At 38.1% G+C, this 25,216-nt stretch overlaps 1 protein-coding gene across 1 annotated transcript in view; it reads right to left on the reverse strand.

Moving 5' to 3' along the window:
* The window catches only part of SLC13A1 (solute carrier family 13 member 1), a gene marked incomplete at its 5' end in the record, with an annotated part of 114,284 nt that extends 91,246 nt beyond the window's left edge, over nt 1-23,038 (reverse strand). The window contains 2 exons of the mRNA XM_080818731.1: nt 693-821; nt 22,940-23,038. Coding sequence (XP_080674857.1) covers nt 693-821; nt 22,940-23,038 — 228 coding nt within the window. The remainder of the gene's footprint in view (nt 1-692; nt 822-22,939) is intronic.
* Between the last annotated feature and the right edge of the window lie 2,178 nt (nt 23,039-25,216).

Here is a 25,216-nt window from a genome sequence, read left to right on the forward strand (position 1 = left end):
TGAAGATATATATTCTGATTTCAATGCATTTCATGCTTTTAATGAGAAACTGAATCCATTTTCTTCAGACGGGTACCCTCAGATTGTATAAAGGTAAAAAACACCGCTCAGCATGAATAAACTCCTCTCAGCAAGAACAAAACAGAAATACACATGAAAGTTAATTTGGCTTTATCTTTTGAAATGGCAGGTTTCTGGAAAAGAAAACAGGGTAGCTTTTTCTTCATTAAAAACAAAAATTGCTTTTCTAACACTGTGCGAGACCAAATTCTGCTGAAAAGAAAAAGCTAATGCAGGATGTGAAAGGTTGGTCCTTTTGTTGGGAGGGAGTCACCAGGCATGGATATCAGCCTGGGAAGGCAGGACATGCATTTCTCAACAGGATTATTGTTCCCTTAAAAAAAAAAAAAAAAAAAAAAAAAAGATTTATTTATTTTGAGAGAGAGAGAGAGCAAAAGAAGGGGCAGAGGGAGTGACTCTCGAGCTGACTCCCCACTGATGGTGGAGCCTCACACGGGCTTGATCTCATGACCCCAAGATCATGACCTGAGCTGAAATCAAAGAGTTGGTCCCTCAACTACCTGAGCCACCCAGGTGCCCCTCTTGTTCCCTTTCAATACAGCTTTTCTCAATGGGAGTATCAGTATAAAATTAGGAACCTAATTATGACAAACATTTGCAAGAGGACTTACCTCCTTAGAAGTCATGATCCCAAAAAGTGGAAACATTAAACCAGGCAGCAAAGCTGTTACTGACAGAGGCAAAGCTTCTGTAAGCCAAAATATGGCAATGACAAAGAGTGTGTAGGCACATTCTGCTTCCTGTAAAGAACAAAGGAAAAATGCAAGGTGAAATAATGAGACTGGGAAATCATCATTTAAATCATAACCACATTTGCTGAATGGAGCTGTGTCACTGAGAAAGCAAGAAGAAACTTAAAGGCCTTCACAGCTTTGAGTTGGGCAGTAAATAGTTATTTCTTAGGGATTCTAAGAGCCAAATTTAGTATACATGAAAAACCAAACCAAAACAAAAAAATCCTCCTTTGTGAAGTTTCTTTCACATTTCCTTCAAAACAGGTAACAGTGTATAGTCCATTTTTTGTGCTCCTTTTAGTGTGTATGAATGCTTCTGCTCACCTTTATTTGGTTATAAAATGCACTTCCAGTTCTTCTGGAGTGAATAGTCAAGTTACTGCCTTTTCCCTGGGGCAAGACATACGTGACTTGAATTGCATTCCCTGGTGCCCATTGGTTGGCACCAGCGTATACCTGCCTTCCCTTCCTATCAAAAGAGAGAAATCAGCCTAGAAAAAACTTTTTGTTGTGCTATGTTTCAGAGAAAGAAGGACAGTGCCAAGTTATGTGACATGGATGAGACTAAATCAGCTCCTATACTTATGGACCTAGAAGTTAAGAACCTCCTGCTTTGCTTTTTGGAGACAACTGAGCTTTTGAAGAAACACAGGGAGACTCAACAAAAATGAAATTCTGAACAGAATCTGTTGCTTTGCTAGCTATAAAATTGTGGGTTTCTGTTTTAGAACATTGTTAAGAAATGGTTGAGGTTTGGGGTTCAAGATGGCAGAACTGAACTCACCTCCTCCCACAGACACAACATATCTAGAGTTACACATGACATAATTTCTTCCAAAAAATAAACCCAAGAACTAGCTGAACAGTTTCCTTCATAACAAAGGATAAAAGAGTCACATCCAGACAGGTAAGAGACAGGAATGTGGTTTCACCAAAACCCTCAGATGTAGTATGGGAGGTATCTCAAAATATGCAGTTTCTCCCTGAGGATGAGGAGTTTCTGCCCCATATCAAGCACCTCAACTCTTGGGATCTGCACCAGTGAGAGGAGTTCCCAAAATGTCTGACTTTGAAAACCAATGAGGCTTAGGTTCAGGAGACCCATGAAGTTGTAGGGAATGGAGATTTTACTCTTAAAAAAAAAAGATTTTATTTATGTATTTGACAGAAAAAGAGCGCAAGCAGGAAGAGTGGCAAGTAGAGGAAGAGGGAAAAACAGGCTCCCCGCTGGGCAAGGAGCCCAACATGGGGCTCAATCTCAGGATCCTGGGTCATTGAGCCAAAGGCAGATGTTTAAGTGACTGAGCCACACAGGCGCCCTGGAGATTTTACTCTTTAAGAGCTCATGTACAAACTCATCCACGCTGGGACTCAACACAAAATCGGCAGTTTGAAAATTGCCTAGATCGTACATGAAGGAGAGTCATTTGTTAATCTTAAAAGTGTCTTCACAGAGGGGCAGAGCCCATTAGGATCCGTCCATGGATAGAAGTGCTAGTTGGTGCCATTTTGGCATTTTTCATTTACCTTGCTAACACTAGCGGGTGTGCCCTACTCCTATACTGCCCCTGCATCCCTGCCAGAGCTGGGAAGCTGAATGCGCTGCACTCACAGCCCTGCCAAAGCCAGCAGCCAAGTAGAGCCAACACAGGAGTTGCCCCTTGAGTGCCTGCCTCCGTTGACCAGAGAGGATAGCATCTCCAAGCCCTAGAAATCTGAAACAATTGGAGAGATAGTTGTCAGCAGGCTACCACTTCAAGAAATAAGAAAAATCTCAAACAAACTAACCTCGCACCTAAAGGAACCAGCAAAAGAACAATTTATTCCAAAGTTAGTAGAAGGAGGAAAATAAAGATCAGAGTGGAAATAAATGAAATAGAGACTAAAAAGACAATAGAAAAGATCAATGAAACTAAGATCTGGTTCTTTGAAAAGATAAATAAAACTGAAAAACCTTTAGCTAGACTTACAAAGGAAAAAAGAGAGAGGGTTTAAATAAATAAAATCAGAATGTTATCAGATAAGTTACACATGACACCAAAGAAATACAAATAATACAAATAATTATAGTAACAAATAATAATACAAAGAAAAGATCATAAAAGACTACTATGAAAAATTGTACAAATTGGACAAACTAGAAGAAATAGATAAATTCCTATAAAAATACAATCTTCTAAAACAGAATAATGAAGAAATAGAAAATCTGAAAATAATAATTACTAATAAGGAGATTGAGTCGAGTCATCAAACACCCCCAACAAACAAAAGTCCAGGACCAGAGAGCTTCACCAGTGAATTCTACCAAAACATTCAAAGATTTAGTACTTCTCATTCTCAAACTTGTCCAAAAACTGAAGAGATGGGAATGCTCCCAAACTCATTTTATGAGGCCAGCATCACCCTGATACCAAACCTAGAAAAGGACACACAAGAAAGAAAATTACAGGCCAATATCCCTAAAGAATATAGATGCAAAATCCTCAACAACATGTTAGGTAATTGAATTCAACAGTATGTTAAAAGGATCATGCATCATGATCAAGCAAGATTTATTCCACGGATGCAAGAATGGTTCAACATCCACAAATCTATCAAGGTGATACACCACACTAATGAAGGACAAAATTCATATGATCATCTCAATAGATGCAGAAACACACCTGACAAAATTCAACATCCGTTTAAGATAAAAACTCTCAACAGGTGAGTATAGATAGGCTGTACTTCAATATAATAAAAACCGTATATGACAAACCCATAGCTATCATCACACTCAATAGTAAAAAGCTGAAAGCCTTTCCTTTAAGATCAGGAACAAGACAAGTGTGCCCATTCTCACTAGTTTTACTCAACATAGTACTGGAGGTTCTAGCCAGAATAATTAGGCAATAAAAAGAAATAAAAGACTTCCAAATTAGAAGGAAGAAATAAAACTGTCACTATTTGCAGATGACATAATACTACATAGACAAAATCTTAAAATAGTCCACCAAAAAACTATTGGAGCTAATAAACAAATACAGTAAAATTGCAGGATATAAAATCAGTACACAAAATCTGTTGCATTTTATACAGTAACAATGAACTGTAAGAAAAAAAATTAAGGAAACAATCCCATTCACAACTGCATCAAAAGGTATAAAATATCTGGGAATAAATTCAACCAGGAGGTGAAAGACCTACCTATATATTAAACATTGTAAGACACTGATGAAAGAAACCAAAGAAGACACAAATAAATGGAAAAATATTTTGTGCTCATGGTTTGAAAGAATTAATGTTGTTAAAATGTCCATATTACTCAAAGCAATCAATAGACTCAATGAAATGCCTATCAAAGTTTCAGTGACATTTTTCATAGAATTTGAACAATCAATGCTAAAATTGTATGGGGCAAAAAGTGTGAATAACCAAGCAATCTTGAGAAAGAAAACAAAGTTAGAGGCATCACGCACCCTGATTTCAAACTCTATTATAAAACTGTAATAATCAAAACAGTACGGTATTGGCATAAAAACAGATTCATAGATCAATGGGATAGAATAGAGAGCTCACAAATAAACCCACATATATATGGCCAATTAATTTATGACAAAGGAGCCAAAAGTATGCAATGGAGAAAGGACAAGTCCTTCAATAAATACTATTTGGAAAACTGGATAGCCACATGCAAAAGAATGAAACTAGACCACTATCTTATATCATATACAAAAAGTAACTCAAAATAGATTAAAGGCTTGGATGCAAGACCAGAATTTATAAAATTACTGAAGAAAACATAGGCAGCAAGCTCCTTGACATTGGTCTTGATGATATATATATATTTTTTGGATCTGACTCAAAAGGCAAAAACAATAAAAGCAAAAATAAACAAATGTGACTGCATCAAACTGTAAAGCTTATGCATGGAGAAGAAAACTATCAACCAAATAAAAGTCAGCCTAAGGAATGAGAGAAAATACCTGCAAATTATGTATCTGGTAAGGAGTTAATACCCCCAATATATAAATAATCCGTAAAATTCAGTAACAAAATCAATTTAAAAAGATAGGCAGAGGGTCCAAATAGACATTTCTAAAGAAGACATACAGATGGTCAACAAGCACATGAAGGATGCTCAGTATCACTCATCATCAGGGGGATGCAAATCAAAACTACAATGAGATCAACCCACACCTGTCAGAATGGCTATTATAAAAATGATGAAAATGAAAGGAATAAGAAGCGCTGGCAAGGATGTGGGGAAAAGGGGGAACCCTTGTGCACTGCTGGTGGGAATGTAAACTGGGTATAGACACAAAGGAAAACAGTGTGGAGGTCCTTCAAAAAATTAAAAATAGAACTACCATATGATTCAATAATTCCATCACTGGGTATTTATCTGAAGAATATGAAAACACTAATTTGAAAAGACACATGCACCCTTATGTTCATTGCAGCATTATTAGAATAGCCAAGGTATGGAAACAACCTAAGTGTCCACTGATGGATGAATGGATAAAGAAGATGTGGTGTATATATGTAACATACAGAGAGAGAGATGTCACACACACAATGGACTACCTCTTAGCCATAATAAAAAAATAATAAAATGTTGTCATTTGTGGCAACATGAATGGCCCTCAAGGGTATTATGCTAAGTGAAATAAGTTATACAGAGAAAGAGAAATACTGCATGATTTTACTTATATTTTGAATCTAATAAACACATGAATAAACAAAATCAGACCAACCCAAACTCAGAACAGATTGGCAGTTGCCAGAGGGGAAGGTGTTGAGGAAGGTAGACAAAATGGGTTGAAGAGGTTCAAAAGGTACAAAATTCCAGTTATAGAATAAAGAAGTCATGAGGATGTATTGCACAGCATGGTAACTACAGTCAATAATATTGCATTTCAAACTTTCAAGATGCTAAGAAAATCTTAAAAGTTCCTATCATAAAAAGAAATGGTTAACTCTGGTTGCAGATGGTAACTAGACTTACTGTGGTGATCATTTCACAATGTATACAAATGCAGAATCATTATGTTTCATTATGCCTGAAACTAACAGAACATTGGATATCGATTATATTCAATAAAAAATGGCCAAAATGTATTATTATATTTGGCTTATATAAAAAATGTTGAAATGAAATCAACTGGAGTGTAATAAGTGATCGACAAAAGTTAGCATCTATTACCTGGCTTCGTTTTGCTCTCACAAGGCTTAATCTCTGCAAAATCCGAGTTGTGTGTGAAAAGTTTATAAAAACTGCTGTCTGCGTTTAATGAGGTATTTTATTTACGGTTCTTCCCAGGTAATAAAATTTCTAGCTCTGCTGCCCTCCGATTCCCCCACATCAGGGTAAATCCTCTGAGCTTGGTGTTTGGTCACCTAGCATCCCTGCACTTTCAGTGGGAGGGTCTAAGAAATCCTTAATAAACTAGTACTATGTCATGCCTTCACCATGTTATCTTTTCAAAGGAGAAAGAATAAAGCTGCTTGGATGTTAACGGTTTTATAGACAGTCTGCCTCTATAACCTTGACAATAAAACAATGAAACATAGCCAGGCCTTAACTAAAAAACTTCCTAATTTGCTCTGGAGAGGATTTGTGAATACTTAGCTTAATTAATTAATTAATTTAAAAAGATCTTATTTATTTATTTTAGAGACAGAGAGAGTGTGAGTAGCGGGAGGGGCAGAGGGAGATGGAGAGAATCTCCAACAGTCTCTGCCCTGAGCACAGAGTTCAGTGTGGGGCTCAATCTCATGACCCTGAGATCACGACCTGAGCTGAAATCAAGAGTCAGACGCTCAGCCAACAGAGGCACCCAGGCTCCCCAATACTAGCTTAATTTAAAATACCAGTGCATGAGAACTACCAGGCCTGTGTTTTCTCTTGGTGAGAATACATGAATACCACTTTGTTTTCTAATACTTGCAGGAACCCAGATTTCAAAGATAAACGAACCCCATTACTGCCTTGTTCTTTTCCCCCCAATCAGATCCTCTATCTATCCCTGTCATTTTCTCTCTTAGATCTGCCCCTCAGCCTCCAAACCCGTTCCTCCACTGCTGGCTAGGCTGTTCCACAACCACACCGTCTTCCAAGGAGCCGCTTTGATTTTTGTCATTCCCTTGCATAAAGCCAGAACAAAGGACTAGTCACCCTGACAACTGTTTGGAGCACCAACCTATAAGGGACTGCTCAAAACAGAAAAATAAACCCAGTGCTAGCTAACATAACCCCTGTTTCATGTCAACATGGGCCTACTTCAGCTAGACATCATGGTCTACTCAGGAGTGGCAACTTTTGAAACACAATAAAAAAGCAAAATTTCAAGTGCTAAATTATTAATTTCCCAAAAACTTTCATATTTTTACTGCCCAGCCCTGACTTAAAATCAAGTCAGTGATTTTCAGGTGTTTATTGGAAATAATCTAAAATCTTCATCTTGTATGCGAGGCCACCTTCACTCTAACTGTAATAAGATTTACTTGACTTGCCCGAATACTTCCTGACATCATATCTCTAGTTCTAAAGAGCTCATTTACATGTCTTCTTGATGTTTGGGTTCTGATCCCTGCTCCTCATCATGCAACCTCTTTCTGAACTTTAATACATTATGTTCAGCCAAGTCGTCATACTGATAAGTCCCCAGATGCCCTTAAGGGACAGTTTCTAACTGCCTCTAACTATACTCTGGACTCTGGACTCTTGGACTCTTTGACCCAGTCTGACTACTGAGACGAAGCAGCAAGCTGACTACCAAGTCTAACAGGAACATACATTTTATTTGACTCATGATGATATGTATGTGTGTGAGTTTCATTTGAATCATGATTTATAAACCAACACATTTCATATTAAAAATAAAATCTGAATTTCTGGCTTTCCTTGAAAAACTAAGGAATTTGGTAATATTGGGATCATATTCTTCCATGTCAACAATTGTTCGGACTCAAGGAGAGCTTACCCTTTAAAGACAGACTTGTGCTTTTCAGTTCTGCATAGCACTACACCTTTTCACTTTATTCTCTTACCTGCTTGACCTTTGTTAGCATCTCAATAAAATCTCTGGTAATAAAAATGCTACCCAGACACGCTGCCTTGCAAATAAATCTTGTTTTACCATTCCAGAATCAACACTTGGACCATTTGTTTGAATTTCTCTGCCCGACCCCCAGTGTAGTCCATGGACCAGCAGCATCAGGATGACCCGAGAGCTTGTGAGAGATGCAGAAATCAGGCCCTTCCCCCATGCTGAATCAGAACCAGCATGTTCAGTTTCCCCAGGTGACTCTTACACAGGTTCAAGTTTGAGAAACACTGAGTTACTTCCTCTTCCAAACCTTCCCTTTAATCTCTAATTCCGGGTCCAACTTGGAAACTGGACACTTGCTTCCAGGTAATGTTCTGCCCAAGTTTCATCTCCAGATTCAGAACATATTTTAAAAAGTTCCCCATCCTTCAGTGTTAAGGTTCAAATTTATGTCTTGTCTATGGAGCCTCCCCCAAACACTCATGTGCATTTTATATTTTTGCATATGAGTCCCAGGAGGTTGCAATTACAGCTAGCTAAGGCACCATATTTGCATTGTTCCTAAGAGTGCCTTCCCAGAATCTATGGGAAATGCCCCATTTTTCTTAACTTAATGAAAGCTTTAAGTCTAAAAAGGAGGAATACAGAATTATCCAGAGGGCTAGGGCTGGGTGGTAGGATGGCAATCTGTCTCCATTTTCTTGGGATAGTGCTGGTTTATACCTATTGCCTTCCTGATTAGGAACCCTTTCCATTCTCGTGTCCCTCATTAATAAATTACACAGCTATCCTATTGATGGGCCCACCATCCCAGGAATATCTCCTTCCAATTCCTGTTTTCTATTATGTGATCTTTCTTGGTCAGGCTTGAAGTCATGGGCAAGAAAGTGTTCTTTTCCATCAATACCTTTCAGGTATTTAACAACAGAAGGTTAATCCAGATATAGTGGCAAGCATTTTCTTTTAAGAATCTAATATTAAAATATATGGAGTTATTTTTAAAACCAAAGATCTATGAACATTCTTGTTAAGAAGAAGGAATAAAAGATAGAGGAAAACATTTCATTGTTTTCTATTATTCATATATATTTTAAAAAACTGATATTAGGGTGAGTAATTTTTGGTGAACAGGCTCTTCTGATGAAGAAGAAAACTCAACAGTTGTGTGTGCTACCACTGAAAGTGTGTCCTGGATATCTGATTCACAGAATCAGCTCTGGGGTTGGGGAAAAATTCCTTCATTTTGTCAGCAGAAATCCAGAGACTGACCCATTATCTCTAGCTATATCATCTTTGTTTCCTGTTGATCCCTTTAATTTTTTTTCTCTTCCCTCTCTCTACCTTATCACCAATCCCCCTACTCTTAAAGTAGAGCCACTCCCCCATCACCACCACTAGCCATCACAACCACTACTCCTACTACCATGAGCAAACAATAAAGCAACAACAAAGAAAGGCCAACCGTCAAATCAGTTAGACTGTGGGTGAATTATTTTCCCCTCTCTTTCAATTCCTCTCAAGTCTAGTGGAAGTCGCTGTTATCTTTATTAAAATGAACTCTGCAACCATAACAAGTAATAATTTGAATAAAATTTTGTTCTAGAAATAGCAAAGCACTTTGGTACATGAGTTCTTGAACTGAATTAGAGCAACACAATAATGTCTACTTCTTTTTGTTTGTTGTGATGGAAAATATAGAAAGAAAAAAAGATTCAAAATTCTGACCAAGACTGATTTTATAAAACAGATTTTTTAAAAAATCATGATTTATTCCCAAAATACTACACGAAACAAAGGGTGCAGGGAGTTGAGAGGGCTTCCTCAAATAAAAATACCTCAAAATAAAAGCATAAAATTTTCTGTTCAAAAATTTATATATTCCCTACAATTTCCAAAAATTACATGGTAAGTTCAGCAAATAAACCACATGCAGCCAGACAGAGGCTGTTGTGCAGAATACATATGTTGTAAATTCCATTACATAGCATGAAGTGTAATGTCCCTTAAGCAGGGTTTCCTGCTCTGTGTGTGTACACTGTGCCTCCCTGGCTCATTTAGGGCCACCTCCACCTTTTCTATTGTATGAAGATTCTCTCATACCGCCAGAGAGATGAAGCTATTAAGTGCAGACTGGTTATCAATATGGATAGGAAATCCCTTTTTCTGACAATATAGAAAAATGTATTAGAAACCTTCTAGCATGGGGCACCTGGGTGGCTCTGTGGGTTAAGCCTCTGCCTTCAGCTCAGGTCATGATCTCAGGGCCCTGGGATGGAGCCCCACATCTGGCTCTCTGCTTGGCAGGGAGCCTGCTTCCCCTTCTCTCTCTGCCTGCCTTTCTGCCTACTTGTGATCTCTCTCTCTCTCTGTCAAATAAATAAATAAAATATTAAAAAAAAGAAACCTTCTAGCAATATATCTTTTTTCCTTATTTTTTATTATGTTTATTTAGCCAACATATAGTACATCATTAGTTTTTGATACAGTGTTCAATGATTCATTAGTTGCATATAACATCCAGTACTCATCACAGTATGTGCCTTCCTTAAAACCCATCGCCTGGTTACCCCATCCCTCTACCCCACTCCCTTCTGTAACCCTCATTTAGTTCCTGGAGTCCAGAGTCTCTCATGGTTTGTCTCCCTCTGATTTTTTCCCCATTCAGTTTTCCCTCCCTTCCCCTGTGGTCCGCTGCCCTAGTCCTTATGTTCCACAAATGAGTGAAACCATACAATAATTTTCTTTCTCTGCTTGACTTATTTCACTTAGCATAATTTCCTCCAGTCCCATCCATTTGATGGAAAAGTTGGGTATTCATTCTTTCTGATGGCTAAGAAATATTCCATTGTATATATGTACCACATCTTCTTTCTTCACTCATCTGTTGAAGAGCATCTTGGCTCTTTCCACGGTTTGGCAACTGTGGATGTTGCTGCTAGGAACACTGAGGTACACGGGCCCCTTCTTTTCACTACATCTCTATCATTAATAAACAACATTTGGATTTAAAATTAAATAAGGTTTACTGCATATATTATTTTTCAACTTGTTTTTTCACTCGTGAAGAATGACTTTTTACTCTATCATTTTACTTATGTATGTCAAATACATTTGTGTTGATACATGTAGACCTATTGCTAATTCATTTTATTTTATTTTTTTTTATTTATTTTTTTAAAGATTTTATTTATTTAACAGACAGATCACAAGTAGGCAAGAGAGCCAGGCAGGGAGAGAGAGGAGGAAGCAGGCTCTCCACGGACAGAGAGACCGATGTGGGGCTCGATCCCAGGATCCTGGGATCATGACCTGAGCTGAAAGCAGAGGCTTTAACCCACTGAGCCACCCAGGCGCCCCTGCTAATTCATTTTAAATGGACATGGCATTTCTTTTTTGAATGTATTACAATTCATTTGTCCATTTTTCTACTGAAGGCTCTTTCCCTTCAATTTTTCATTATTATAAGGCTATGAACATCTTTTTACCTACCTTTATGTAGATAGAGGAAAGAGATTTTCCAAGCTAGAATATAAAAGTAGTAGTGAAATTCTGAATGAAAGAGGTGGAGTCTAACTGTAGTGGGTATTGCCAGTTGCTATCCAAGATGGTTGTATTGGTTTATATCAGTACTAACAATGTGAGAAAGTTCCATTTTACCAACCATTGGTATATTGGGCTAGTTTATTTGACAATCTGATGGTATAAAAAGTTCTTCTTAATTCAATTTGTATCAGCTTGAACACCACTGAAGTATTTTTTCATGGTTATTGAACATAATTGTTTCTCTCCTGCAATTACCTTATTTATAGCCTCTTACCATTTTTCTGTTGCTTGTTTGCTTCTCTTTTTCATGAATTTGTGGTTATTTTTAGATTTTTAATATTTCTATAAGTAAAATACTTGCAAATATTTTTCTTACTCTCTGGCTGATCTCTGCAATTTGCTTTATTCTATTTTTGGTTGAAAAGATTGTACTGCAGTTATTTTAAAATTCTTTGTTGTTTTTTTTTTTTGTTGTTGTTGTTGTTTTTACTACCTTGTATGAAAAATTCTTCCTGTATTATATACTTCCATGTTTTTTTCTAAAGTTTAAAAATTTTCAAGTGTAGGGCCTTGATTTATTTGTATAGGAAATTGATATCTTATTTTTCCTAAATGTGGAGCCAGAATGCCCTGGCTTTTTAAATTGGATGGTGCATCTTCTCCCCACAATTCCTGTTGCTCTATATTTCCTATGCCAGTTTTTTTTGTTTTTGGCTTTTTTTTTTTTTTAAACAAATGCAGGCACATGTGTTTGTGGGCTCTTTATTTTGTCCCTCAATCATGGTCACCTTTTAAAAATCACTTCTTGCAAAATTATTAAACTCATTTGATTATTATAGCTTTTCAACAAATTCTGCAATCTGTAGCTCAAGTCTCTCAAACGTGTCTTGATTCTCTTATTGTTTTTATTCTATTGGAGTGCTTTCATCTCTGTGTTGTTTCCATTCTCAGTCTTTCTTTCTTTTTTAGTATTATTAAACTTTTCTTTCTTTTTTAGAGTTAAATTTAATTAATTAACATATAGTGTATTATTAGTTTCAGAGGTAAAGTTTAGTGATTCATCAGTTGTTTTTTTTTTAAAGTTTTTATTCATTTGTCAGAGAGAGAGGAGAAGCAGGGGGAGCGGCAGGCAGAGGGAGAAGCAGGCTCCCCAGTCAGCCAGGAGCCTGATGCGGAACTCGATCCCAGGACTCTGGGATCATGACCTGAGCCGAAGGCAGACACTTAACCAACTGAGCCACCCAGGCACCCCACATCAGTCTTATATAATACCCAGTACTCATTAATCACGTCTTCCTTAATGTCTATCACCCAGTTATACCATCCCTACACCCACCTCCCCTGCAGTAACCCTGTTTGTTTCCTATGATTAAGAGTCTCTTATGGTTTGTCTCCTTCTCTGATTTTGTCTTGTTTTGTTTTTCCCTCCCTTCCCCTTTTATCCTCCATTTTGTTTATTAAATTCCACAAATGAGTGAGAAATATGATAGTTGTCTTTCTCTGACTGACTTATTTCACTTAGCATAATACCCTCTAGTTCCATCCGCATTGTTGCAAAAGCAAGATTTCATTTTTTTGATGGCTGAGATGTATTCCATAATGTGCATGTGTGTGTGTGTGTGTGTGTGTGTGTGTGTGTGTGTGTGTGTATTTTTTGCATCTTTCTTATCCATTCATCTGTTGATGGACATGTGGGCTCTTTCCATAGTTTCATATTCTCAGTCTTTCTTAATTATCTTCTTACATGTTGAGATTGAGTAGTAGTTGTTTTATTTTTGTGTTTGTTCTTTCTGTATTCTTTATTCCTCATCTAGAAGCTTTACAGTTGCCTCCAGTAAGTCCCTAGCTTCCTATCTGGAATGTCTTATCTTGGCAGCCTGAGGTCCTGTCCTACTAGGACAGTGCAAATCCAGTCGTCTAGCTGGATCCATTAGCTTGAGTCAGGTCCTGGTGGAAAGGCTGGAAAGTGCCTATCTTGATGAATATTACCACAGAGAGTTGTCTGTAGTTTTTTCTTTTTTCATAGCAAGAAAACTACTCTCTGGACCTTATTTGAGTCATTGAATCTGACTGACCCCAGGCTGAGGTGAGAGAATTTTCAACCACAGGTTCTCACCTTCACTGCCCTTGTTTGCTTGTCTGACCCATTCTGGTCTACAGAAACATATATTTGCTTTGTGTTTAAAGTGGAGAACAGTTAGGGTAGAGGTGTCCTAATTGTTTGAACTTCATCTATACTGCCAATCATAAACTTTATAGATAGAAGAACTTATTTAAAAGGTGAAGAAATCTAACAACTAAATAGACAAATCTGTTTTTCTGACTTATAAATAAGTAAAAGGATGGGAAAATAACATTTATGAATGCCTACTACACACCAGAAACAATACTTGGTGTTCTACATGACTTATCTTTTTTAGTCTACACCAACATTCATCGAGGTGGGTATGGTAATTCCATGTTCAAGTAGGGATCGATGATCACATTGCTAGTATGTGGTAGAACCGGGCACAAGCAAAATGCCATGAAAGCATATATTTTGTTATTTACTGCTCTATTCCCAGCACTTAAAGCAGCACCTGGCACGTAGTAAGCACTCAGTAACGTTTCTTGAATAACTGTTTTCTTCTCAAAGTTTTTCAGTGTTATTCCTACAGTTGTTTCTATTTATATGTCTTGATCCCTATATAGAAGTCTTAATCGCTATCCTAAACATAAAATTCTTCAGCATAGGAACCTCTTTTCTTTGCCTTGTTTTCTCTCCTACTTGCTGGTACTGGATATCTGAACCCTCACCCCAGTGCGTGAATGTCTCCCCAATTTTCCTGGAGCTCTCATCTCTGTTGCCAGTAAACAAGAATTGAAGCTAAAACTTTTCCTACATCGATTACTTCCTCACAGTTGACACTTTCATACTTCCCCAGGCCCCATTTAACAATAACACTGTCATATCTTGTCTTAACCACCTCAACCAAGTGCAGCCAGGGTACTTGCTGCAGAGGTAGGAAGGCAAATGAAGCTATGACTAGGCAATTTGGATAATAGCTTCTCCCCCACAAATTCCGACTGTCAAAGTGTCTTGGGAAGTATGGCTGATTATATTTAAAAACCACCTTGGTTCTCTTTTAAATTATACCTCCAGATGGAATTGAAATAAAAATTAGGCTGCAAAATATAGTTTTTTTCACCCCTTCCCTCCATTTTTTAATGACACTCTGACTGATATTAGGGAGTAATTTGGCTGATGAATTAGTACGCATGTGGGTATGATCTCTCAGCACAGCTTGAGAAAAGCAGGACCAATCACAGACCTCACTCACTGCAATTGATTTTCTAAAGAGAACGCAGAGCAATTAAGAAAGGAGAAAAATCATGCATTTTAAATCTGGGTGCTACAAGAAAAACACTATTATTATTTGACAGAGCCTGTAAAGGGCTTTGCAGAGTTTGTGATACACCTACCCCTTCTGCTGCAGTGATTTCTCAAGACTCAATCCATATTAATTGCAAGGCTTAAAATGATTAGAAATATTCTCCTTTCAGAAGAGAAAGAGTAAGGAGGGGCTCAACTTACAAAGTCAAGGAAAAATAACTAGTATTTCTCATTAGTTTTTAGCCCAAATGGATAGCAGGGAAAGGCAACTGGTGGAGCCACTATGCCAATTACCGGAGAATGTTTAAGTCCTTCTTTCCATTTAATCTCTGCAACTAATTAGCACACAGTGCTCTACCCCCTATGCACACAGTGGAACTAGAAATGACCCCAGAGTTCACCTAGTTTTCCAACCTGAGGACATTGGAGGGTGATCAAAATGCAGTCTGTGGATTATCTGCTTCAGAATAATCTGTTCAGTGTGCACTGTCTTGGGCTTCACATCCAGAGCTGGTGATTTTAAACAAGTAGCTCAGGTGAGTCTGGGGCAGCCAATCCACAGGTAACATTTAAAACTCTTGATAAGAGTTTTGTTCACCTTCCAGATGGGGAAATAGGCCAGGGGTAGCATGACAGCATCACTGGGGGAGTTTTTCCGAATATACGAGAGAAGTCGGGGCAGCTGAGGTTACGCTGTGGCTAAAAGTCCCTAAATCTCAGCAGCTTAGACAACCGAAGTCTGGCTTGCTCCTACTATCTGTCCACCATGGGTCACAGCTACCCTGCAATCCAGGCAGATGGAGGCCTCACCTCAACTTATGCTTTTGTAACCAAAAACCCAGAAACAATGGAGTAAGGCAAACTGTGAGCAAGCTTTTAAGGATCTGATATAAATACCATTAAAGAAGCTGTGTCCTCAATGGGCTTTGGGAGTCAGATGGACTTGCATTTATTTATTTTTTTTAAGATTTTTTTTTTTTTTTTATTTGACAGACAGCGAGATCACAACTAGGCAGAGAGGCAGGCAGAGAGAGAGGGGGAAGCAGGCTCCCCGCTGAGCAGAGAGCCCGATGCAGGGCTCGATCCCAGGACCCTGAGACCACGACCTGAGCCTAGGGCAATGGTTTAACCCACTGTGCCATGCAGGCGCCCCTCAGATGGACTTGCATTTAAATCCTCTTACTCCCTTTATAGACTGTGTGATTGGGCAAATTGTTTAACCTCTTTCATTAAGTCTCTGTTCGCTCATCTGTAAGATGGGGATGATACTGAGTATTTCTAATGGTTGCTACGAAGCTAATATGGGATATTCACATCCTTGTTGTTACCAAGCTAGGTATAAAAATGTACCATGGAAGGAAAAAAAGAGACACCCTCCTCTTACACCAGTGTTCTCGTTCTGTCCCTTTGCCACACTTGTCACTCTATCTGAAGTTCTTTCCTTTCATCATCTTCTTTCTCCCACATCCTATCTTTCCTCCAAGATCTGGATTAAGCTCCCCCCCCCCTTCCTTCTGCCATGGGAAATCATCAGTCATTCATTCAGCACAGTTATCAACTATCTCCTGTGTGACTGGCAGTATGTTCTTAAGGCTTTTGTGTTCGGGGTGGGGAATGATGAAAGCAAAATGGAATACACACTATAATGCTGGCTGAGGTATCCATGATGCAATGAGGGCATTGAGGAGGATCCTCAGTTTGTGTCACTGCCGGAACTGCCTTTCTCAAGAAGGGCAGAGCAAGAGGAGAGAGCATTCCAGGACAAGAGTACGGCATGTGCCAAGACCGAGAGGCAAGAATAGCCATGAATAGTCAATAGTAACCCAGGGACTGCAAATGGTGAAATATCGCTAATGTGGAAACCATGAATGTGGGAGACAGGTACTGGGAGCTTGGGGGAGGGCTTTTAGGAAAAATAAATGGCAAAATCTTGAAGATCCATCAGTGTATACATGTTTTGTATAGATATTTTTCCCCTGTAGGCAAAAAAGAATCACTGGAGAAGTCTGACCAGGGGTACAATAGGACCAGGTTGGCATTTTAAAAATAGTGTTCTGGCAGGAGACTTTAGGGAAAAAAGACTGTGAAATGGTCCATGGGAAAGTGAGATGGGACAGTGTCAAGGGAAGCAGTGCCAGGAATGGAGATGAAGAAGCAGATTGGTGGGGGGAGGGGGTATTTAGGAGGTGAGGCAACATAGCCTGATGATTTGCAGTATCTGAGATGACAGACAGGTTTCAGGCTGGGAATCGGGTGAAAGCTAGCAGGTTCTCTGAGACAAAGAAAGCAGAAGGAGAGGAAGATGGTGGGCCAATGGGACTGTGTGTCATTGGGGGCATGGAGGGGCTGGACATGGATGAATCCCCAGAGATTTATCTACCTTTTAATTACATGTCTAGACACAAACGATTTGTTTAAATCATTTGGCACTTATTTATATACAATCTTATTTTGTGATTAATGTTTGCCACAGTGTATATTGACTTTTCAGAAACTGTGCAAGCTACTTGACAGCAGAAATGTTAATTTAAACTTACGTTTGAATCCCACAGTTCAATGAGCACAATAGTTTAGACTTAGCAAGTTCTCATAAAATACTCATGAAGGAATATATATCAAATTCAGATTTCCTGGTTTAGTTCATCTACCACATTACTATCAGCATGATTTCTATTTTTTCTTTTTTCTTGCCCTCCATCATTCTGATACTCTTTTGTGACTAAAATGCTTACTTTTTTGGAGTTTACAGTATTTCCCCCCTTATCTTAAATCTCTACCATATTTTAAACCAACATTTAAAACAATATCAATTATTTCTATTAATATGTTTATTTGACTTGCCCCTTTCAAAGTTCATTATGTTTTCTTGGAATTCCTCCCTTTCCTCTTCTTTTAATTGTAGTCATTTTAAATTCTTTCCCCTTCATTTTCATTTTCTCTGTGAAACTTCCCAACATACCACCTCCCTTCTTCTAGCACATTCTTTATCACTTATAAGGTTGCATTTCTTTATGAACACGATATTTCTCCTGTATTTTTTTTTATGATTTGGCACCACAAGTCTCTCATTACATATCATTTCTTCTATTTATTATAATTTCTATCATAACTTTGAAACTCATGGTATAGCAGATGAATATATTGTGAAGGAAGCATAGGTAGAACATGACAGCTGCAGAAATACAGCTGGTCCTTAATTGCTGTAGTTCCTCCCTCCCTAACCTGTGCTGTGCCAGCACACTATGCTCTGCTATGTTGACTTTCCCGTTCTCTTTGCTCTTCAAGTCTTTCTTGGTGCAAAATATTTTGCAGAGAAACCCTGAAGTATCTGAGAGACAACTGAAATCTGGTTTTGGTTTTGCAACCAATCAACTAGGGCATGCTGCTCAATATCTGTGTGTCTATTTCCCTTCTCCTTATCTCAAAAAGGGATCCTGAGGCATCTGGGTGGCTTGGTCAGTTAAGCCGGTTAAGTGTGGGACTCTTACTTTCAGCTCAGGTCAAGATCTCAAGGTCATGAGATGGACTGGATGTGGGGCTCTACTCTCAGGGCACAGTCTGCTTCAGATTTTCTCTCCTTCTCCCTCTTCCTCCCCTTCTCCCCTCAAGTATGCTCACATGTGTGCTCTCTCTCTCTCTTTCTCAAATAAATAAAAAAATAAAAGAAAATCTAAAACAAAAGGGGGGGGTCCTAATTAGAGATAAACTAGAAATAAGCTAGACAGAGTGAGAGGTACCTGGAAGAAATGCACTCTACACAGAGATAATATTATTGCTCAATTTTATCCACTTATTGCTCCTTAAAACACTCTGGCCTTCTTTTTTTGTCTTTGTTTTATTAACAGAAATACAAAGAAAAGTCAAGAAGTGCAAGAATTGGAAAAATGAGTAAGGAAATAGTACAGATTAATGAGAAAAGTAAAAATTAACAAGATATTAGAAATAGTAATAAAAGAACAAAGTTACACAGAGGCTATCACTGGAACTATGGCACATACCCTAGGCCAATTTTAACTTTTTATCTGGGAATATTTAAGAAATTTCCTCTCTGAGATAAGGAAATGAGAAAATTCGGTGTAATTATTAATTATATGCAAATATTTACATGAGTAGGAATTATGTTACAGGCTTGTTTTATTGATCACTAACTACTAATTGGAGAAAGACTAAGAATACCTCTTTGTTTATGTGACAGTTAAAAAGACAGCATTTCTAATGTTTCAGAGTAAAGCAATAATAAAAATAGGATTCCTTTAGTAAAGAGACATTTATCCCAATGTATTAGGAGTATACTTATTATAATACTGTGGAAGCAATAAAGACACAGATATTCAGTTGTGGTTGAAATCACAGCTCTAGAGTCAGATGTTGATTGGAAATATCTATACAGCCACATTTTGGTAAGCTATTTGCTTGCTTCTGTCTCTGTTTCTAATCTGCAAAATTGGACTAATAATTATACCTAATTCATAAAATTAAATTTGAGCTTCTGTTTGACATATTCGTTGCTATAAAATTTTCATAAAGACATTGAAAAACACAGTCTTAAAATTTCTTCCAACTAGAAGATATTAAGATGCCAATCTGATGCTGTGGCTCTAGATGAACATCTGGGCACAGCTGTGAAGGGAAGGGGCAGCATATCTTGACAAACTGACAGGACCTACTTGTATAGCTGGGATTCTGGGACATTCAGGAAATGACATGTAAGACTGCTACTTCAGTCCTCATAGGCCTGTCCCCACTGGTTAGAATCATTGCAGTGTTCTGCCTTGAAGACATTGAATAGCACGAGGTCAGCTGAGGAAATGGTTAAGATACACCTCATCTGTGGTTTGACCTGTCTAAAGTTTTTTCACAAAGAGAAATACCTGAGTTGTTGATAATGACTATCAAGCCACACTTTATATACTGCTTCAAAATAGAGGGTAAATCTTCAAAAACACAAATATAGAAAAGACTAAAACATAACTGCTATTAAAGCATGAATTTGGGGGGTGCCTGGGTGGCTCAGTGGGTTAAAGCCTCTGCCTTCAGCTTGGGTCTTGATCTCAGGGTCCTGGGATTGAGCCCTGCATTGGGCTCTCTGCTCAGCAGCGAGCCTGCTTCCTCCTCTCTCCCTCTCTGCCTGCCTCTCTGCCTACTTGTGATCTCTGTCTGTCAAATAAATAAATAAATAAAATCTTAAAAAAAAAAAAAAGCATGAATTTGGAGTTCTGACGGAATCTGTGTTTAAATCCAGTTTCTGTAGCACCTATGTGATCTTTGTTGGGTCATATATCTTTGAGCATCAATTTTCTCAAACATAAAATGGGAATGATGGAACATGTGTGATTGTCTTATTGGTTTGTACTGAAGGTTAAGTAAGATCATTTGGATAAGGCAGCTGGCAGTAACGCCTAGAACAGAGGGTTTGCTCTGCAAAGGGAATCCCTTTTCCTTCATTTTGAATATCACATTGCAAACCACCGAGGGTTTCTTATCATTGATGTCACATTTCTGAACTGAGATGGAATTAAAGTAAGGGTTAAAGCCAGTCTATAGAAACAACTAAAAAATCAGTAGAAAAATGGAAAACAAAAAACAAAAAACAAAACCAGTCAGTAATTCATTGTTCATTCTACATCATGTAGACTTACTGTGTTTTTATAAAGCAAAATTGATTTTTTGTTTTGTTTGAATTCTTTAGTTGTTCTATTACTGAGTGTTTAGAAGTATTGAGTTCTCCAGTTCAGTAACCTGAAAGTTACAATAGATTGATTTGGAACCATGTCAAAGTAGACTCTACCTCAAGTTCGTACCCTCCAAAGGCCCATATTCTTTGAAAAAAAAAAAAAAAAAAGTTTTGCTTTCATTGTAAGCACGAGTTAAAATAGTATTCTTTGAGTTTATTTAGCAGTTGATTGAATGGTTAAATATGTATTTGAAGTAGCCAAAAATGAAATCATGTTATTGTACTAGAAAAAAGCCCCTCAGATTAACATTGATTGAGTTTTAACAAATGAGTTGATTAGAGGAAAAGGAAAGAGGAATACAGTTCATCAAATGCAACTTGATGCCAGGTCCCTGGTTTCTCCACAGACCTAATGTACTCTTGTCATACCACCTTCGGGGGAAAAATATCAATGACTGCATTTCTTAGCAAGAATACACTTTCTGATTAATGAATCATGCACTGAAACCACTGCTTTTTATTTATTTAGTTGTTCTTCCTTTCAAAGAATTTATATTAACTTTCTCTGAAAATTATGGAAGATAATCAAAGTGTCATGCAAGTGACATTAAAGTGTGCATCAAAGGAGCAGCACAGATGATATGCAGTCAGAGCCTAGGTTTGTACTGACTAGTTTAATTTCTGATTTTCTCTGCCATAAATAAGGACTTATGCTAAAACTAACCCAGAAATATTAAAATATAGCAGAGTTCCAGGTAAGAACTAGGATGTACTCATAGTAGAATGGTAGAATTCAGCCAGGTCTAGGGAACCCACGGGACCAGGGGAGTTAAAAGAGAAGGCCATCATGCAGTAACAAGTCTCTGAAGGGGTTTTGGGTTGAGCGTTCAGATTAGAGCCCTGTGTCTGTGACTCAAATTTGTCATCTAGTGGCCACCAGAGACTCACGTAGGAGTCTTTGGAAGTAGCTGGAGGGGGAGGGGAAAGGAGGAGAGGGAAAGATTAATCACACAAAATTTGAAAAACAACACCAACCAAACCAAAACAATGGACTGTGCCTATTGTTTTCACTAGAAATTCTTTAAGAATTTGAGGGTTCAGAACAATCTTTGACCAAGAAGGATGGGGAGTCCTTTCCTTCCTCAATAGGGAATTGTGAAACATCAATGTGAGGACAGCCCCAGTCAGGGAAGCTGCTAGAGCTGGATGGTTGGCCTTGGTAGCAGACAACCCATAGCCAGGGGCAGCAGAGGCCAGTCCCTTCTCCAACGTTGCAGGCAGAAGAGACCTTGGTAGAATCAAAAAGGACTACTCATTAGCTCACATGAATTTCTGTCAGAGGTTCCAAGAGTAGTGGCAGACTTTTGAGGGCAGACTTTCGAGGATCCAGTGTATCATAATTACTGTGATTCTATTTTAACTCAGACTGGGAAAACCTTGATTAATACTTGCTAGAGAAGAGCGTCAGAAAGGCATCATGGGGTGGTGGGAATTGCACCACGTGTGGGTCAACACATTTAGGGAGACTCTTGCGGCCCTACTTAGTGTGTGCCAGCCACTGCTCCAAGTGAGTGTTTGATGAGTGCTTATTCATTTAATTCTCACAGCAAGTCTGTTAGTATCCCAATCTTATGCATGAGAAAATAGAACCATAGAAAAGTTCACTAATTGGCCCAACTCACTCAGCTTATTAAGTGGTATACCTGGGACCTAAAGCAGAAAGCCTAACTCTAGTGGTTTTCCTCTTCCCAACTGACACTCATCACGCCTGACATAAAGAAGGTGCTCATTAAATGTTTCCTGATTCAAATCATTTTAGCATGGGATTAAAAATGTCCTGGGCTTAATGGTCTGGACTTAGTAAACTGACTACACTTAAAAGCAAACAGAAAAATGCTTATAAGTATACCAAAATGAAATAAAATCTCAAATGATCAGAACATGGTGCAATAATTTTTAAAATTTCCTGATTAACCAAGGAAAATTACTTCGTGCTTTCAATGTTTTCTCATCCCATAAGGAAAATATATTTCTAGGAGGCTTGGTGGCCCACACCAAGCCATGGAGCTGACAAGTAAATTAGTCTGTGCTAGACACTGGGTCTCCAGATTGTTTTTGTAGCTCTTCCCCCGTAACATATTGCTGCATGGGCTTGGGAGAAGGGATTGTGCCAACCCAAGATCCTCCTTGGAGACTGATTAACCAGAATGACAAGATCTCAAGGGTTGTACTTCTTTGGTCTTCCTCTCATGTAGTTGCCAGACAGAGAACAATTCTGACTGAATATATTATTTAATTATTCTAGTTAGTCATATTGAGAATCAACCAACATTAACCACTAAAAAGGAGAAAAAAGGACAAAACACAATGTATGACCATCCTGATTTCCAAATCAAAGTGGCACCCCCCACACACACCTCTGAACAAGGCAATTATATAGAAACAATAAAGAACAATTAAATAAATCAGGAAACCCACCAGCCTATTCTCCAGGTTCACTTACCTTGGTGCTAATGATGATTGGCAATGGCAGTAAAACCAAGAGAGTGAAAACTACAAGGAGAAACCGGCGATAAACTAAAATATAACTAAGGACTTTCATCGTCCTAAGTAGGAGACTTTGAAAGTACGCTCCTCAAAATAAGGCAGATGTTAAATAACCAATGTGGATTAATATTTCTCCAGCCCATCATCATCATTTACTGACCCAGACTGATCAACATGAGTTAAAATTAAATCTTGATTTTTATTGTTTTACTGTCACAATTAACATGGAGAGATAAGCCCAAGAGTGTTTGTAAGAAATTACATGCCAATTGCTACTGTAGCTTTTGAAAGATACAACTGTTCTTTCCCTATTTAATTTGTTCACATTAACTAGAATATTGACTGGCCATATCTAGCAGAAGGCAAAATTGTGAGGTTCATTGAGTTTGTCCACAGTGAGGCCCCTCTGCTCCTTCTGACGTCCCCTGACTTATGGGCTCTACACTTCGGTGGTGCCTCAGGCAATCTCTACTGGATGCCTCCAATACCCTTCCTAAGAAAGTGCATTTTCAGTGTGTGAATTGAAATAGCAATTCCAATAGTAGGAATTTCAGTGGATGGCAGTGTGAAAGGTAAGCGTCTTGGTACAGATGGATTCTTCTAGGGCTTCTCAGATAATGCGTTGAGGCAGCCCTCTACACTGCCTACATGAAGTTTGGCTCAGAGAAGAGCCCCTGACCTCTCTCATTCAGGAATTCTCTGCACTCATTCAAAAGATAAATACTACTTCTGATGTCAAGCAGCATTTTTCTCCTCAGTACCACATTCAGTTAAAAATGTTTTTTCTACTGTTTGAAAGCAAAGTTCTGTGTGTTTCTTGAACCCTACAGTTTCTTTTGATAGAAAACCAAAAATTATCATAAAGCTTTATATAAGCGTTCCCCTGTTCCACTCTTTCAGGACTGAGCTGATATTATTGTGCTGATATTGACTAGATAATCAACAGGGAATCTGCACAGAGATGAGTCACTGGGGCCATCTAAGGGGTGAGTGTGGGTGTGGGGGTGTGTGTATCGATGTGTAAGCACATGTGTGAAGATGGGTACGATTCTAACAGTGATATGGAGGATGTATTTTAATATTGCTCAGCACTAAAGACTCTGGTTTGTTTCTCATTACTTTGTAAATTAATAACCCAATATACTTCAACTAAACAACTACTACGTACCTAGCCCTAGGTATAAACAGTACACATTTCTTTCTATAATTTATAGTCAATTTCTCTTGGTATAAATACCCTTACTTTGATGTAATCTATTGCTAGCATTTAGACCTTATTTCTAATTCCACACTAATGTAACTCTGCTTTATTTTCCTATAAAAGAAGATAATTCTTTCACCAACACTCACTGTATTATTAATGTAGATGAGAAAGCATTTTTTTTCCTTCTAAATGTCTAAATTTCTAAAGATATATCACAGATAGTGACTCAGGAAAATCAGGAGAGTAAGCAGAAAGAAAAGTCTCCAAACCAGAAAGGCACATTACATCTTAAATTTGTTAGGTAAAAAAAAAGAGAGGGTAATTACAAACAATAGTAATGAATAGTGAGCAATAATAAAAAAAAAAGTGTTGAAAAACACATTAATACACTGCGATTACAAACAGGAAAGCTTAATATCGTTAAGGTATGCTTCTCCCCAAACTTAATCTACAGATTCAACACAATGGCAGTTAATCCCAACAGGGGTGTGTGTGTGTGTGTGTGTGTGTGTGTGTGTGTGTTTGTGTAAGTTGACAAAGTGCTTCTAAAAAGTATGTGGAAGAGCAAAGGACCAAGAATGGTCCACACAACCTTGAAGAACAAAATCAGGACTTCCATTACCAGATTTCAAGACTTACTACAAAAAGTCACTAATTGGGGCATTTTGGTATTGACCCAAAGACAGACAAATAAACCAATGGAACAGAAGAGAGATTATAGAAACTGACCTACACATGCAGGCACCCATGCAATTCAGGCAAGAAATGATGATCTTCTCAATAAATGGTACTGGAGTAATAGGATATCAATGTGGGGGGAGAGGAGCCGTGTCCTCCTACCTCATATTATACATAAAATTTAATCTGAGATGGGAAATTATGAAAGCAAAAACACTAAGGCTTCTAGAAGAAAACGTACAAGAAGATCTTCATAACTTTGGCAAAAATTTCTGAAATTTGACCCAATGGGCACTAACTAAAAATATAAACCAGTGGTACATTGAACTTCAATTAAATCAAGAATTTCTG

Source organism: Martes martes, assembly GCF_963455335.1.
Source record: "Martes martes genome assembly, chromosome: 11".
NCBI lineage: Eukaryota > Metazoa > Chordata > Mammalia > Carnivora > Mustelidae > Martes > Martes martes.